At 53.0% G+C, this 17993-nt stretch overlaps 1 protein-coding gene across 2 annotated transcripts in view; it reads right to left on the reverse strand.

The window, feature by feature from the left end:
- The window catches only part of Itpkb (inositol-trisphosphate 3-kinase B), a 90814-nt gene that overhangs the window by 3275 nt on the left and 69546 nt on the right, over positions 1 to 17993 (reverse strand). For both annotated transcript variants that reach the window (XM_087906086.1, XM_085687625.2), the window contains 5 exons: positions 8993 to 9092; positions 7712 to 7925; positions 3376 to 3580; positions 1159 to 1260; positions 169 to 240 (listed from right to left, as the gene is read on the reverse strand). In XM_087906086.1, coding sequence (XP_087762212.1) covers positions 169 to 240; positions 1159 to 1260; positions 3376 to 3580; positions 7712 to 7925; positions 8993 to 9092 — 693 coding nt within the window. The remainder of the gene's footprint in view (positions 1 to 168; positions 241 to 1158; positions 1261 to 3375; positions 3581 to 7711; positions 7926 to 8992; positions 9093 to 17993) is intronic.

Here is a 17993-nt window from a genome sequence, read left to right on the forward strand (position 1 = left end):
GAAGGAGTACTTAGGTATTTGAGAGACTTAAGAAAACTCTGAGGCTATGTGATCCTGAGGGAGGCTTGGATCAGCAATCTCGCTTCCTACTGGAACTGGGGGTGATGGTGAGGAGTGTCAATCAAGCAGGTGAGGCATGCCTGTCACACTGAAGGCTCAGTACACTACCTCATGGCACTTGAAGAAGGGAGAGACTTCCAGGGTTTCTCGAATGGCCTTCAGCCGGTCCCGGTAGGCGATCTGAGGACAGAGGGGATCACAGTTTCAGCCCATCCCAGCATGCCAGCCATCAGAGTCAGAGTCCAGAAACTGGTTACCATGGTAACTTCCTGACCACAAAGTGCTGTGCCCCTGACTAAAGACAGGGTAAGGGGAAAGCCACCGTAGTCTACACGAGCCCCCTCCACAGAGCCTTATAGATCTTCCAGCGTGAGCAGTGGGTGCCTAATCATTCTCAAGGGCTAACTCTGTGAGTCTCATCACCCAGAACTACAGAGTCACTAGAGAAGCCATTATCACAGGGTTCCAGCAGTGACACAGTCAGGCAGGGCCAGTCAGCAGTGCCCTGGCGTCCCTAGCAACAGCAATTAACCCTTCTTGCAAATGCAACTGGTGGCATGACTCTGAGAGTCTGCAATGATCCAAACAGATGTCCAGGAACCAGAGGGCAGTCACTGCAGACCAGCTGTGTGCATTCCAGCCTTATAGGTCTGGGCCCGAAGGCAGCAGGAAATGCAGGGACTTTCTGTGTCAGGCCAACTCAGGTGTGACCCCTAGCTCTGTCTTCCTCTACCTGTGTCCTTGACCTCCCAAGTCTCCTTGTCTGCCAAATGGAGACAAGAATGCCTGCTTGCTTGCCCTCACGAGAGGGCTTCTGAGGGGATATGATGGACACTCAGCACCATGCTCAGCTAGCAGCAGGTGCTAAGGAACTCCCGCCATGATTTTTCCCTGACAGGGAAGGGCAGTGTGCTGGGACGGAGTGATTGACAGCTCAGGAGAACGAGCCAGTGGTCCCCAAGCTTCTCAGAGCACCCATGAATTCTGGGAACAGCTACATCAGCTTCAAACAGAAGTCTGGGGCTAGGGTTTCAATACCACTCCTAGCTTAGCTAGGTTGGAGAAGGGATGGTTCCCCGATCCCAAACCCTGACTCACCAGGATGTTCTGGTTTCCTTTAGTGAATTCTCTGAAGGCCTCGGTGACCTGCTCCCTTGTTTTGGTCTTCTTGAAGTCACGGTTCACGGAGCCATCTTCCTTCTGAGGAGGGAATCACCCAGAGGGAGTCAGCAGAGGCCCGTGACCTCTATTCATGAGCATGACCCTCACGCTGCTCTGTGGAGGTGGTCAGGCATTCAGGGAAGGTACAGCAAGGCAGGTGCAACCAGACAATTGCCATCTGGCACAAGGGAGCCTGTCCCAGGCCCCAACAGAGGGATTCACAGACCCTGGGCCACATGCTCCTTAGGAAGTCTTGGTGGTGTGAGGGTATCTGAGACACAATAGAGAAGCACCCTGTTCTAAGTAAGGGCAGCAGCGGCCCAAGGTAAACCACAGCTTCAACTCCTGCTCAGAAGCTTGCTCCCTGGACCAGTGCCTCACAGTGTGTCCCATTAGAGTGCCAGCAGCCATCTGGATGATCAGGCTAAGTGTCACCCTATCATAGGCTTGTGTTTAAGTGACCCTCATTTAACAGTGACCTCAAGCATGACAGTCACGATGATGACAATTTAAAAAAAAGAGATTTGTTTATTATACAGTGTTCTGCCTGCATTGTGCCTGTATGCCAGAAGAGGGCACCAGATCTCATTATAGATGGTTGTGAGCCACCCTGTGGTGCTGGGAATTAAACTCAGGTTCTTAGGAAGAGCAGCCAGCCAGTGCTCTCAACTTCTGAGTCATCTCTTCGGCACCAATGCTGGCAATTTTTATGATATGGCAAACAGAAGCTGTAAAGTGTCTCTAAGTGTGTGTGAGCGTGTATGTGTGTGTGTGTGTGTGTGTGTGTGTGTGTGTGTGTGTGTGCGCATGTACACATACATTCTTGTGTACGTATGTGCACTTGTTCACATTGGCTCTCTAGGTTCCAGACAGTTAGTTCAGGTCTTGCAATGCACTGCAGATCAAGGGGCACTATGCAGATTCTCCCAAAGCCAAGGTCTAAGCCTGCGTTGCTGCATCCCTACGCCCTCATCCAGCATCTCCACGTTCTGAGCTCAGCGCTCCTTCTGTTCAGACTGGCCTGAGCAAGCCAAGTATGCAGAGCTCTGTTCTTTTGAGACAAAGGGGCAGAAAAGGTGGGTCCAGCAGGAGTCCTGACATCTGCACCCATCCGCCTCCAGCTGGAAACAGCTGACAGCTGTAACTTCAGGGAGGCTTGCTGCAGGAAGACGGCGGGCAGCTGGGTCTGAGGGAATGGTGGAGGGGACGGAACCTCAGGGGAACCTTCCTCATAGGGCCTCCCTGCCAACCAAGACAAGGGAGGGCAGATGCCGGCACAGGCAGTTGGCAACTCTCTGCCAGAGGATGCTGTTGGCTGTGCCATGCCGCGGCCAGGAGAGGGCCGTGCCAGGGCGAGAGGTGCCAGGGTGTGCTGTTCAGACAGACCACAGATGGATAGGACACGTGTATACAATTTGCATCCAGTTTGAGAGCTGGATATGCCGGGAAGGAAGGCTGGCTTCTGAAGACAGAGAAGGGCAAATGGCTTTCTCCATCCCCAGCTCTAGAAGCCTGTGAGACACCGGTGATCACAAGAACTCACATCTCCACACTGTGAGAGAAGGCTGCAGGAACCTCCCTCATTTCAGTTACCTAACTCTGATTCCATGCTGGAGAGGGGGGTCAGGCAGACCAAGCCTGGCAGAGAAAGGAGGGACCAGGGTCCTTGGAGGGATGACCACCCGAGACAATGAGGAGTCTGTATTCCCTCTGCCTGCTCCTAGCTAGGTCTTGCAAATCTAATAGTTAGGGACATGGGTTGGAACACAGGGGCAAGGACAGTCTTCTGAACTCCTTTTCAGGGCACCCAAGAGGAAAGGATGGAGAATGAGGTTTCCAAGGCGATCCCAGGTAGTCACATACCTCTTCTTGTTGGTACCTCACTGGTAGGGAGCCAACATCTTTCATGTGACAGGCATATAAGCTGGGTGCTATGCAGGGTTTTCTGTACACCCGATGTGTGTGAGAGGTCCGATGGCCTTTCACACAGCCCACCTGCAGCTCTGGCTGCAGAATGGGCCAGCATCCCTGAGGCTGGCTGTCCACACTAGGCCTGTATAGGTGAACCTTACAGACGCCAGCATCCCCAGGTGCTCATCGCCACAGAGAACTGAGAGGCCTCAGCATCCTCAGGCCACACCTCACAGGTCTCACCTTAATGCCCTCGATCCTAAAGCCCAGGGTAGCCGTGGAACTGATAGTCTCTCGCCACTGCATGTAACGTGGCTTGGTCACAGCCCGCTGGGCTTTCTCCTCCTCAGTGGGGGCCTCAGGGTCCACCTCAATCATCTTCTGGTACATGTCCTTCCGCAAGCTAGGCTTCTTCCGGGCCTTGGTGAGTTCTTCCTCCAGGTATGTCCTGCATGGGAGAAGAAGGGCATGAGTTCTGGGGCTGGGTTGCAGCTCCCCGTAGCCATGCACTGTCTGGGGAATGAAGACCCTGAGCTGGCTGCATCTGGTAAGACAAGGCATATTTACTGGGAAAGCCGCACACACTGTCTGAGCTGATTTGAAGAAGGCTGATCCCAAGGCTCTCAGAGCTCCTTGATGCTGGCACTGTGAAGGACTGACAAGCACAGGAGCTCCCTCCAAGAGGCCTTTTGTAGGTGTCGGGACAGTGCTCCATTTGTGGTGTAGAGACGGAGGGCGGGGTTCCCTCTTGAAACTCTGTTGTGCCCTGGCAACCAGGAAAGCAAGATTTCCTTCCAACCTGTCTTCCTGTCCTCATGCAGCCCGAGATTGGGCTGCATCTCCATCTCTGTTTTGGTTTTTTTTTTTTTTTTTTTACAGCAGGGTTCTTCTAAGCACCAAGGTCAGCATAAGTGGGAGCTGCAATGACCTATACTGGAGAGGAGCAGCGATGACCTATGCTGGAGAGGGCTGCTCAGGTCTCTGTAGCCCATCTGTGTCTCAGAGATAAATCTGCCACACCAGGTCACTAAGCCTCTGATACCTAGGAGACTACCAGGTACCATGAATTACCTCATTCGCTTCCCTTTGCCGTAAGTGGTGTCTGCAGGCTAAGTGGGTGAGGACACTAAGCTCCTGGGAGAGGTGACAGACAGAGGTGAGAGACAGAGACAGGCCAGGCTTAGAGCAGCCTGGAGCGGAGTCCTTGGTTCAGAACTCTGGGGACCAATCCTGATCTCCGCACTACCCTCCCAAACTTCCACCACCACCTCCAACTGGAAACGTGACTCACCCCCGCCCTTTCCCCTGTTATAACCCTCCCAGCCGTGTGCATGCTGCCCAGGGCCCCATGAGGCAGCAGTCAGCAGTTAGCTGCAGGATGGGGAAGTGGGCCCCTTGCGCCCTGCGTGGGTGTAAGTTGCCCTCAGAGGCACCCTCCCTTCTCTCCTGCCCACTCTTCTCCCCTGTTCCCCAGGCACTGTCCCAATACCCCCCTCCACATCTTTCCCAGAATGCCAGTCTGAGTCCCAGAACAGACAAACCAAAAATCTTCATCTTACAAAGAAGATGATTTCAGAAAACCCTGCACCCATTGGTATTTACAACGAAATAAAATCCCCAACTCCCTGGGATACACGCATGTAAACGGGTCCTGGCTATTTGGGAAGATGGTAGGGTGTGTACATTAGCTCTAGTTGGGTCCTTGCATGTGTACACAACCCATGTACTCATGTACACAGCACACCACTGTGCACAGAGATACCAAGTTGTTCAGTGGACCTGTGCATTGTCGGGGAGGAACTCAGGTCCTACACTCCTGAGGGTGCAACACAGGCCTGCTGGGCAGGCAGTAGCCACACTTCTGCAAACAGGTTCTCAGTAGTGCCTTAAACAGGAAGCAGACACCAAAGTTACAGCCATGTCCACATGGGCCTTTCTCCAGAGCAGCCCCCACAGCTTCAGTTAGGCAGAGTCAGTTGCTCCTCAGGCACAGGAGGGAGCTTGGAAGGAATGTTCCTAATGGATACTAGCTGGGTAATAGGTCCATTAGAGGGCCCACTGTGGCCTATCACTGCCCTGCTGCAGAGGGAAGGCCTGAGCCCTTGTAGCGGAGTGGAGACCAGCTCGTCAACTTCTGGAGCCTGGAGGCTAGATCTGGGGTCACAGAGACCTCTCCCCTGATGGCCGGAATCTGAGGCTGACTCAAGATAAAGAAAGGGATGTGGCGAGTCTGTGGGAGACCAACAGGCAACAGGCCGAGGCACAGGCAGCTTTTGCAGGGCTCAGGGGCTGGAAAGCAGCCGTAGGCCAGGATGACAGAAGACACAGCCACAGTGAATGGGAAGTTACCGAGGCAAGGATGCTTACGAGCAGTGTGAGCGCCTGTTCACTTGGAGCCAGATCCTTAGGAACACCCAGTGTCAGATGCCTCCAGGGTCCAAGGACTTCCCCGAGTGCCACCACCTCTTACCCACCATGACTAAGCCTGGCTCTGCTGGTGGGCCTTCGCACCATTTTGGTAAACCTCTGTTGCATGCTCTCCCTGAGACTTGGTGTTTGACAAGAACCCGTGTCCCAGCCTCTTCCTGCAGCAAGGACAGGCCATGCGCCGGTGACAACCATGGACCCCTCATCTCAGTACAGGCAAAGAGGACTATGTTTCTGTGCTACTGTGTTTGGGAGAAAGCCACAATGACCCAAATGGTTATGACCCAAAGAGGACTAGCCTACCACTCCAGGGAGCTCTGTGGAGATTGGAACCCTGGCATGTCCAGGGAAAGCAGTCCACAGTTGAGGTCCGGGGAACACCTATACTATGCTATTACCTGGGACAGTATCCCTGGAGACTCCTGCTCAACTGAGAGCATAGCCTATCCTCCCGGTGTGGCTGGTGTGGGATGTGCTGGGACAGTGTGACTGAGGCACCTAGTACTGTGCTCAGAGTACAGAGCGCACAGACCTAGGGGTCTGTGTGTGGGGAAGGTAGGGCTAGGGTGAGTGCTGCTTCCGGGGAGACCTCCCCTTCCTTAACCCCATACCATTAACTAAGCCCTTTTAGACAGAAGCGTTCTGAGGTACAAAGAGAGAGAAGCTAACAGGCTAGGAGACGAGGGAAGCCCGAGGGGATGGGTACCCTGCCCCTGGCAGTTTCCCAGGGAACAGCCAGCCACACAAGGCAGGAGGCCCAGGCAGTGCTTTCTGGTACAACTGCACCTGTCTGGGCACCAGCAAGAGTGCCCAGGGGGACTGTGCATGCACCCACCTTCCTCTCCTACAGGCAGATTGAGCCTGGGCTCCCATGTTGGAAGGAAGGGCAGGGCCTCTGCTTGAGTGGGCATATTCTAGTACATTGTGGAAAGAATTTTCTGGAGACAGAAATAAGATAGCCTGAGATCTGAGGCCATGTGGTGGCTGCAGGGACATTCTGCTTTCTCCCTCACCCATCCTAGCTCCCTGGGGGACAAGACATGCAGGGCTTCGGAATGTAGGAGGAGGTAAGTCAGTGATGGGAATAAACTAACAGCAGGGCCTGTGTTTCTCCATAACCCCAACCCTGCTCTGGGGACGAGGGAAAGGGACACGTCTCCGTCAGCTGGCAGGGAATGATTTTAGGACAGAACTTCCAGGAGGAATGAGAAGGGAGCTGTTGTTGGCTGAACCCAAGCATGCCAAGCCTTCCTCCTCAGTAGCTTCATTTAAGAAACATTTGATGGGCTAGGGAGACAGTTCAGTTGGTAAAGGACTGGCCACCTGGGTAAAGCGCAGTGTAAGCACTTGTCATCCTAGTGCTGGGCAGGTGGAGACAGGTGGCTCCCTGGGACTAGAAGGCCACCCAGCCCACCTAATCAGAGAAACCAAGGCCGTGAGAGGCATCTTAAAAAAATGCTGGACCGTTCCTGAGGAGCAAGACCCGAGGTTGACCTCTAGCCTCCATATGCACACCGTACACACACACACACACACACACACACACACACACACACAACCATACTCCATACGCACCCACCCACATGCTAAAGAAATAGATTAAATCAGATATAGGCTTCAGCTATGAGCTCAGGCCACTAGCCAGTAGAAATCAGGCTCTCTAGGGTGAACATGTAGTACTGGACACCTCAGAGGCTGACGGTGACGGCCTGGAGGTAGAGGTAGTGTCCACTTCTGCCTGAGGCTTTATGGCCCTTCAGGCTCTGGAGCGTCACTTCAGGCCCACCTGTCACCTACCCCAGGGGCCGCTGCAGCTCCCAGACTCCATCTATAACTGCACCCCAGTGGCAGATCCTTTTCTTTTTTGAGGTTAGCATATGCTACAAGCCAGCTCCGTGGTCCCTCTCCATTCCTGTTTCCACTGCAGTTCACTTACCAAGAGGTCATTGTCTTGCTTCCTCCCTGCTGGCTACCCACCCCACCTGACTAGTGTGCAGCTCCTTCTGCCAGCTCCCTGAGAGGCTCAGCACCTGGCCAGGGCCCTCGGTTTACCTTCTCCTGCTCACTAGAGAGGAGAAGCTCTTGGCAGGGCAGAGCCCTACACTGCCAGGCACAATGGGGAGGGGCATATGCACCAAGGAGCCTGGCTCACCTGATGCCCATCTTGCAGTCCATCACGCAGGGTGAATCGAAATCAGCCAGCAGGTCATCCATCTGGTTGTAGCGCTCCCCATCCTTCACCACATCCCCATGGTAGGCCGGCACGAAGGGTCTCAGCACGTCAGCCATCAGCCGGTCCAGGCAGCGCTGCTCAGACTCACAGTGCTTCTTTAGGATGCGGCCATTGGCAGCTGCCTTGAAGCTCCCTGCAGAGCAAGTCGGAGGAGGGCCTCTAGCCTCAGTGGAAGTCAGGGATATCTGGGACTCCCCCATCCCCACCTCTCGTAACATTCCCTAGCAAGCTGCATCAGAACCGTCCCCCACCCATTGCAAGCTACAACACCGGTTAAGCCCAGGGTTGAAGGTGTGGCCATTTGTAGACAAATGCCTTAAGGCAAATGGCTTTGAGTCCTGGTCACTCATTCACTGACTGACTGTAACCATGGTCTATATCCTCTCTGACTCCAGGCTCCTCACAACTGAAGATGTCAACAGGGCTGTGCATAGTTCTGCTCCTCGGTATTGCTACAAGCACCCCCACCTCAGCCCTACTTCTTTACCAAGCAGGTGACCCCCAAGTCTCAGGAGAAAAAACCTCAGTGCCTGGACAGGGGACAGAGTGGGCCCAGGCCGTCTGGGCAGTACTCCTTCAGGACCACACCCTCAGGGAATATTTACATCTTGGTCTCAGCCTGTGTTGGCCTGAAAAGAACCTGCAGGGCCATGAAGTCACGGGGGCTATGGGGTGGCTATGGAGGTGTCCTCAGAGGACAATACATGATAAAGGGCTCTATATGGGGTCTAGCTGACTGCACCAGCACCTCGGTGACAATGGGGTGAGGTAGCTGCAACTCCCACCAACTCAAATTCCTTCCTTGAGACTCTATCTTCACTGATATTGTAGCCCCTAAAGCACAGCGATGCAGACACACATACCGGCTGCTCACTCAAGGGGTTTAGCTTTGCCTCTATCCAGTGTCACCAAGGGTAAACAATCCACAAAGGATCGATCTGAGGCTGTGTTAGTGAGTGACACTAGATGCAGGCTTGAGAAACAAAGGAAGACTGGAAGGATTAGGGAAAGGATGGGGAGATGGGTATATGTTCTTGGGGATGGAGTGGCAAGAACTTTGGAAAGAGCAACTGTCTACAGGTGCTTACAAGGCTTCTACCAGGGTCTGTTCTAGGGTTGTCGTCTCCTGGAGCACCTGGCACCAGCCTCCCCACCTCCCACATCCACCAGGTACCTCCCTAGAGGAGCCAAGCCCACTACCTGCATGTCCTGCCAGCTGGATCCAGGGATACTTCTTCTTGAAGGACATGACAAAGGGGGACCACTGCACCATATTCTTTATCTTCCTCCATGACTTGCTCTGGAAAGCAGCAAACAGAGCACTCTGAGTGACAGATACAACCACTGTGTTCCAACCAGAGAAATTTAGAGCAGGGTAACTCGATGTCCATGGCCACCGGGCCTGAGGGGCCACACACACACACCTCAGGAGCACACAGGTGGGCTCCAAACATCTTGCTGACTGTGTGGCAGACACAGTCACAAGCAGCTTTGCCACTGTTTACAAACAGGTTGAACAAGGACCTCAAGGGATTTCTTAGGGGCTGTGCGGAGGTAGGTGAGGAAAGCAAGTGAAGAGCTCCCAATCCAGGGCTCTTTAACCTAGACCCTTCCTCAGCAGGGAACAATTAAACAGTGATATATATATCTATCACTCCTCTTTGTATACCCTCCCCCACAGTGTCTTGGCTTCTTCATCTGTCTAGTGAGGGGCAGACAGCTGATCCGTCAGGCTCTTGGGACTCATGGATACTAGGACTCTGGAAAATGACCTCCTCGTCCCAAAAGCGGTGATCTCAGGCTAGAGGGTCCCTGTCACCCAGCAGCAAGGTGTTGCCGCACATTTTAGCTATAGGTGTTATGATAAATGAGCACCAATGAAGAACTCCGGAGAGGGGTCATAGGTGACTGTTGAGTACCAGGTGGGGTAGTCCACACTGGTAGTCCTATCTATTTAGGAGGCTGAGACAGGAGGGTCACACAAGCACAGAAGCTGGAGTCTGGACTAGAATATACAGTGAGACTCCCCCAACTCTCTCTCTCTCTCTCTCTCTCTCTCTCTCTCTCTCTCTCTCTCTCTCACACACACACACACACACACACACACGAGCGTGCGTGCATGCACACACACACACACACACACACACACACACACACACACACACACACCTTCTAGGAAAGCAAGGGTCTGAGGACAGTCTCTGAAGAAGACAATGACAGCCAGACTTGTCACAACTGGAGACGGGGGGGGGGGGGGGGGTCAGTGTGTGCAGAAGGTGCCCATGAGCAGGGAGCCAGCATGGGTAATTGAGTGTGAGCAGAAAAGTGAACCCCCAAGGTCTGGGGGCTCCAGAGTCTTTCCACATCTGAGCTGAGGAGGCCAGCAGATGCCCATTGGCTTTGCCTTTCCCACACGGCCTCCCTTAGGAAGCACCATGAGTAAGGGCCCCATGGCCAGGCCAGGCGGTCCTAGCATAGAGGCCAGATGCAGGCTGGTGGGACACTCCACTGTAAGAGCTGCCATGCATTTGTCCCAGAGAGCCTGACACTCTGCTGGCAAAGGACACAAGGTTTCCCTGGAGTTTTTTAAGCGGCAGCTGTGCCGGACAGCATCAGAAAAGGCAGTCTCCATGATGGGGCCAGGCACAGGAAGAGGCTGCAGGGAGTCGGCACCACCCTTCCTGGCTTACAGGAGTGGGGACAGATGACGGGGCAGGAGACAGAGACTCAGGACCTCTTGACCATCTGGGAAGCACAGCACCCCGTCAGCAGCCTGAGCCACTCCCAGGAGATCCTGATCCATTTCCAGGAGGAAAAGCAACTTTCCAGACCTGGGGCAGCTTCCCCTCCAAGCACGTTGTACAGGAAGCCGTATTGTTGTGCCAGAGAAAGGTTCAAGGCCCCTTCTCCCAGTTAGGACAGGTGATGAGGGAGGACAGGAAGGCACCCATAACCAGACGAATCCCACCCAGAGACAGAACTGCTTAGCCCTGGTTCTCTCCCAGCAGAGATTCTATTGGAACTCAGACCACCATCCCAGGTTTTGATCTTCCCATGTGACTTCAGACGCCTCTCCCTGAGTGGGAGAGCATGTCCCGTCTGTTCCTTTGTCACCTCCTAATCACCACAGCATCTACACAGCCTCTGTGGATCCTCCCTGAGTGTCCTTAAAAGCTCCAACGCATGATGGGTTTTTCTGACCTCTCTGGGCATCAGGTCCTCCCATGTGACTCTGAGGAAGCCGGCTGGTGGACCGTGATCAGCTCTACAGTGACTTGTTACTTACTGCCTCGCTTGCCGGCCTGAGTCAGCCTCCTCAATGATGAGCTTAATGGTGTTACTGGGGTTGCTGAGGACAGTGCAGGGGACCCACTGCCAGCTGGCATGGCTTCTGTCACATACACTCACTCCCCACCCACCCAGTGGCAGATGGCAGAACTCATGGCAGTAGACATGCAAACACAGGCACCGGCCCCAGCCAGTACAGGGCTTGTTGTATGGGTGCTTGTGGCAGACTGGGGTCCTATGGCCCTGTGCTCACCTTCACAAAGCCCGGTGGCAACAGGAACATTTTTATCTGTCTTACAGATGAAGCACCCCAGTTCAGTGAGTCATTTCCCCCAGTCTGGCAGTTCTCAGCCTGTAAGTCACAACCCTTTCGTGGGGGCGGGGTGTCAAATGACCCTTCCACAGGGGTTGCTTAGGACCATCCTGCATATCAGATAATTACATTACGATTCATAACAGTAGCAAAATTACAGTTATGGAGTAGCAAGGGAAGTAATTTTATGGCTGGGGGTCACCACACATGAGGAACTGGATTAAAGGGTCACCTCATCAGGGAGCTGAGAACCACTGTCTTAGTCCGTGCTCTCCCTTGCTGGCAAGAATCAGGTCACACTGAGCACCTTCAGTCCATCCTCTGTGCCTGTCCACAGTGAGGGCCCCTTCTATTCGTGCCCTTGGATAGGCTTGTGACAGCTAGCACTGGGGACAAACACAAAGGAGGGGACTCTGAGTGTTCCCTTCGTGGGCGAGCCCAGAGCCTTTGTAACACGCCTCTAGCTGCCTTGGTGATGTCCCGTTGTGGGGCTGGCACACCTGTCAGCATAGTCACCAAGTGGCACAAAGTTTACACTCTGCCAGGTGGGCTCAGAGGTGACATGTGCTTGCGGGCTCGGGAAGGGTTTGTGTGTGTACAATGTGTGCACGGGAGCTCACGGCGGACCTTAAGGGGAGTGCCATGAATGATGCTGGTGTGTCCACTGAGAAGGGAAAGCATGCGGGGACTGCTAGGAACCAGGGATCCCACTCTAACTTCATGACAGGTACCTAAGCCAACTAAATCACAGGCATGAAGCCTTCAGCAACTTGAGCTGAACCAATCTCTGGATTGTTGTCCTTTGGATCAAACCGGCCCTGGCTGGGCCTTGCCCTGTATCCACACGCTGGCAGGATCATTTCTTACTCGACCAGACCTTGGCGTTGTACAAAGAACAGGAGGGTCCTGACTCGTCCAGTTAAATTTGGTTCAAAAGGATCAGAAAACAGCCAGGTTGGGGAATGAGGTTTTTAAAATCCCCAAGATGCATGAGACCTGCTGAAAGCTTGAGACGCGAAACTGCTGAAGCCGCTAACATTACTCTGGACGTCACAGCTTGTACCTAACTTGAAGCTGGAAAAAAAAATCCAGAGATCGTGAAGAGGGATTTGTAATGGGATGAAAAACAAACAAACAACCCCCCAATGAAATAAACATTACAAGAAAAATACAGGAGGCCCACAAAAATCTCAGCCCTCTTCACACTTGAGGTGTGGGAATGTCACAGGGAGGGAGGGAGGGAGAGAGAGAGAGAGAGAGAGAGAGAGCGCACATAACAAATAGGTCATCACCAGCAGCAAGTTCTACCAGCAGAGCCACGTACACCCTGAGCCACTGGATCTGCCCTCAGGAGAGGAGCAGCTTAAGAGAGTTTAAGACAGCCAAAGCCTGACCCACATTTTTCTTTTTCTTCTTTCTTATGAGCGTCTACCTCAGAAGCAACTTGGGCTTCTGCTTCCAGAACACCAAGTCACCTTGGGTCTTGTCATTCCCTACTCTGGCCCCTCTGTCCTGAGGGCCTGCCTCAGTCCTGGCTGGGCCCACAGAGAAAGCCTGGGCAGGGTCTGACTCCGTATGTTAGTGTCAGCTTCAGCGGAGGTGGACAGCTCCCGGGGCATGCCACCCTCTGGCTGCCTTTCCCTTCAGGCATCTGTAGTTATGCTACAGAGGTGTAATGCCTTAAACAAAACTGGAGAATCACCCCTAAGTGTGTCCACCATTTATTTTGCAAAGCAGTCAGAAAAGAAATAATACGACCAAAGGTGAGAAAAGGCATGGTGCTCCCAGCACTGGACTGGGGACGTGGGGTCTCTCACCCACTTCTTTCAATTAGTCATTAACAAGGGCTTGGCACAAAATGAAAATGAAGGGCCCCTTGTCCAAAATGTGGTAGGAATGTCCAGGCAGGGAGGACAGGGGAATGTGACCTTTCCAAGGTCAGGCAGGTGTGGGCTCTGCTGTAGGGCTCACCAGGGCTTTCAAGGAGCTCAGCCTCAGCGGAGCCATGTCTAGGCTATTTCAGAGGAGCGGATCTCCTGGAAACAGCCACTGCTGTCCTGGTAGATCCTTGACTGCTCATCTGCCCTCCTCCCAGTGCCTGCTTGATGAGTCCTCTGCCAGGTTCGGGACTCACCACTCCTCAAGGGAAGAGCTAAAGTGACAAGCTGCCGCCTACCATCAGACATTGTCCAAACACTGCCTAGGTCCTACAATGCTGGACTCGGTTTACAGAGGCGGGGTGAAGGAGCTGGGAGCCATCAAGCCTTGGAGCTTGATGAATAGAATCAACCTCTTCCAGGTCCCACCGCCCTTGGATGGACAAGTAGAGACCCCAATGTCCCCATCTGTAACTGGGTACCCTATGGTCCCATGGAGTTCCTGGTGATACAGACCCTCTCCCTCCCCCTTCACGTGCTCTGCTGTGCACGTGGCCAAGTCCAGGCAAGCCATAAGGATTCACTTTGTCTTCTGATTCTTTTTGTTTGTTTTATTTTTTTTTTCCTCCAAGACACAGTGTACTGGCAATAATCCACCGGGCACTTCCAAACCGCCAGAGGGCAAGTGGGGTGGCCATGAGGTGAACCAATGTGTGACTGATCATTTATGGGTCCCCAAGCCCAGGCTCATAGTGCTAGACGCGAATAACACAGTCAGAGCTCAGTGTCTCCATCCTGCTTCCATCTAGAGCAGTGGTCCTCAACCTTCTTAACGCTGTGACCCCTTTAACACAGTTCCTCCTGCTGTGGTGACCCCGACCATAAAATTACTTTCATTGCTACTTCATAACTGTAATTTTGCTATTGTTATGAATCGTAATGTAAATATCTGATATGCAGGATGGTCTTAGGTAACTCCTGGGAAAGGGTTGTTTGACTCCCAAAGGGGTTGTAATCTACAGATTACATGAATCTATGTCTAGAGGCTCTATGAAGTTAGATCCCCGAATGGCTAACATCACCTAAAAGGGGCCATACTTTGTGGGTCCACAAAGTCCATTCCATAGGGAGATTAGCCTCTGGGAAAGCCCCTTCCCACTGACCCCTGCCTCTAGTCACTATTTTTCCTCCAGCAGGGTCTCTGTTTCAATAGTTTGACAGTTCGCCTTGTTTTCAGACACCATTAAAGGAAAGTTATCTCCCCTGCTCTCCCTTTTGAGGGTAAAAGAGATGAGGGGGAAAGACCTAAAATTTCACCGTACCTCAACTCTCCTACAATCCTGCTCGGCTGTGCATGCGTGAGGACACGTGTGTGTATGCAGGGGAATCACGTGTTCAGTGTCTGTGGCGTTGCTAGGTACGGCGCTGACATCAGTGGAAGCCTCACAGCGCTGACTTCGTTATTTCCATTTTGCCCCGGGCCATTAGAGCTTCCAGTTCTTTGCCATTTAATTCTGGAGATTTTGTTTCAGCCAACAGGATGCCCGGGCCCCCCTTGTCTCTCTCTCCTGGTTATAAAACAGCCTCACACAGACAGCGAGCACTTTGTCACTTTGGTCACAAGACTGACCTTTCAGATGGGGGAGGCCTGAAGAGACCTGCCCTCCCCTCCCTCCGAGGCCGAGGCTTTTCCCAGAAAGTCCTGGCTGACGCACACTCGGGGAAGGCACATTTGACAAAAAAGTGGATGGGGAAGGGCTCGTTCTCTGTTAGGCTGTCTGCTCCACTCTTACAGAAGTCAAAGACAAAGTCATTGAGTTCTCCATGTTTGGGAAAAATGCCTTTTCCCTCCTTCTCTTTCTTTCTTTTGGTCTTTCCGTAAAAGCAGCTAGGGTTTCCCTAGTGATGGGTGCCCGCCCTCTCTGGGGAAAAGCCTGGTGCTTCTCCCAGGCTTTGAGGCCAACTTTGTTCATTGTGATCTCCTGGCAGAGGGCCCCAAGAGGGTGGTGGGGGGCAGGCCTAGGCAGGTAGGGCACTCAATGCCCCTTCCTGGAGCCTACTTAGAAACCATGCCACAAAGACCAATAAGCTGTGCCCCAAGAGGAAGGAAGGTTGGAGAAAGAAAGCCACGGGCATTGGTAAGGCAGTTAGCTCCGGCTAAAAGTAAGTCTGTGCTTGAGACAATCACCTTCCCCTTTAACAAACAATACTTTCAAACCAACAGAAGAAAACTCAGAGGCTCTGCACCGCCTGCCCACCCAGCCCAGTTCTTGCATTGTCTCCACAAGGGGGCAGCTTGGCGCCATTTTTAGAACTATTCTGTCATAGACTAAAGCGCAGAGTGGGAATTACCCAGAGAGCTGAGGTGAGCCCAGAAAGGCTGAGCACGCCTTATGTGAAATCTCTGGGGCCAGACATGCCCCCAGGTCTCAGAGTGTGTGCACATATATCATGCTATATCTTGAAGGTGGGACCCAAGTCTAAACACGAAACTCCTTTCGTTTCATGCACACCTCATTCCCAGAGCCCGAAGGTGACCTGGTACATTTTTAGTGCCACCTGCATTTTGACAGTGACTTAGGCATACAATTTTCCATGTGTTGTGTCCCTGTCGATGTTCAGAACGTTTCAGGATTTGAAACATTTTGGATTAGGGATACTCATCCTGTATCTCCTTCAGACTCTGTTGTTGGCCCGGGGCAGGGAACGAGGATGATTAGTCTCGGTTTGCACCAATCCCTGGCTGCTGCAGGCCTGAAAGGCGTCACTTTGCTGAGGGGAGGCTACTTGGCCAGTGTACCCCTAGCAGCACAGTCTGGGCAGAGACAGGACACCTCTGTGTAGCTCTCCCAGCAGGCCCCACCTGCTTAGCTACCTTTTCTGTTCCAACTCAAGGCCCGGGTTCTAGACCAAAGGCAGTAACCAGACTGTTGCCCAAGATGCTCCACCGGCCACTTTCCCTCCCTCCCTATCATCCAGAACCCTGGGAAAAGGCCTTGGACACAGCTGGCAAGGACAGGCCTGCCTCTGTGGAACGCCATCATGGCTCCCAACCACTCACAAACACAGGGCCACTGTGGAGACCCCCCCTACACTCACTCCTCACGCCCATTCTCTTGCATGCTGAGACCCCACAGAACATGCCATCATCCTGTCTCCAACCTTCTATATCCAGGTTGTGCAGCCCCCTTATCTAAAATGCTTGAATCGGAAAGGTTTTGGATTTCAGGTTATTTTCTCCCCTTCCCATCCGGCTCTGGGACTCTGGGATGTCTTCACTGACAGCCATCACGTGACACCAGGACATTGGGGACAGCAGCAAAGAGAGCTCTCCCACCAGAGACCTGGCTTCGGGTCAGTCTTCCCCAGCCTGACTTTTCCTGGTTTGCCGCTAAAGGGGCCTTCGATCCCTGCAAACCAGTCTTTGTTGTCGTCACCCAAGAACTGAGGTATCCTTCACGTTCCTGGGCCTCCTTGCCAGGCGGACCCAGCAATTGCTGTCTCTGGTGTGAAGGTCACCACTTGACTTTTTCCCTCCTCCTCCCAGAACTAAAAATAATGGCAGTGAAGAGCAGGAGACAGCAGATGGAGAAATGCCCGAGCACACAGAGCCATGCTCTGCACTGGAGCTGGCTGGCCTCGGCTCCTCTCTAGAGGCAATAATACAGCAGGGCTGAGAGGGAAGTAACAATAGTCGGAAGCTGGGAGTGGCCACCAGGAAGAGCTAAGGGGGGGCTCATTCCTCTCCCGGACACTTCCTCATGGAAAAAGGCAAAGGACGTTTAGCTTTGTCTGGGAAAGGGAGGCAGGCACATGGCTGTCCCCACAACCCTCCCCAACACCCCCCTTCCCCGCTTCTCCGTCTCCCCAGAGATTTTATTTTTACTTTGGTAAATGCAAAAAAACAAGGCTAATCTACGGAGGGTGGAAATTTACTGAGGGCCCTCGCCAGGCTGAGCACTCAGTCTTAGGGATCGATCTCTTAGACAAGAAGGATGAGTGGGGTGCACTTCCAACACACACCTTAAGCAGAATTTCACAGGCTTAGGGGCCAGAGTACTCAATTCTTCCTCTTCTGCCTAAGGCTCCAAAGGGGTGGGGGCAGAGCCACAGCACGCGGGACCAGTCATAATCAGCTCATGTGTATTAAGGGCCTTTGACAGGCAGATGCAACAGTAAGTATAGATACATACAATGAATATATGCTAAGGTTATATCAACTTGTCACGAAGGGGCTCTCAAGACCCCATTTTACAGATATAAACACTGAGGTAAACAGGTTAGTCAATTTGACCAAGGTTTTGAGACAGTAAGTGACAAGTCTGTTGAGAGTCCCTGCATCATTCTGCTCGGCTGCCTCTTTTGTCGCTTGTACTTTTGTAGCCAGATGGACTTGGGTTCAGATCCTGTTAGTCCTGGCGGATGGTGCGGGACAAGACCTGTCTGAGCTTCAGTTTTCTCCATCTGTGTAAAATGGAAATACCACCTGGCCCATACCATCAGCCAACAATAAGTTGTTCTCAAAGTTAAAGGAGAACTTTGTCTGTGTGGGGCCTGCTACAGGCAGGGGCACTCAGCCTCTCGAAAGTTCTGTTTGCTCTCTGAGTGGCCAACTGTGCAGGCCTGCAGGAGACGAAACCCAGGAAAGGTAGCTTGGCAAGGCCTGCCATCCTCTTCCTCCACCTGCTCCTAGTCCCACCTTTCCAGGAAGAGTGGGGGAAAG

Source organism: Myodes glareolus, chromosome 5 (assembly GCF_982192425.1).
Source record: "Myodes glareolus chromosome 5, mMyoGla1.1, whole genome shotgun sequence".
NCBI classification, from domain to species: Eukaryota; Metazoa; Chordata; class Mammalia; order Rodentia; family Cricetidae; genus Myodes; species Myodes glareolus.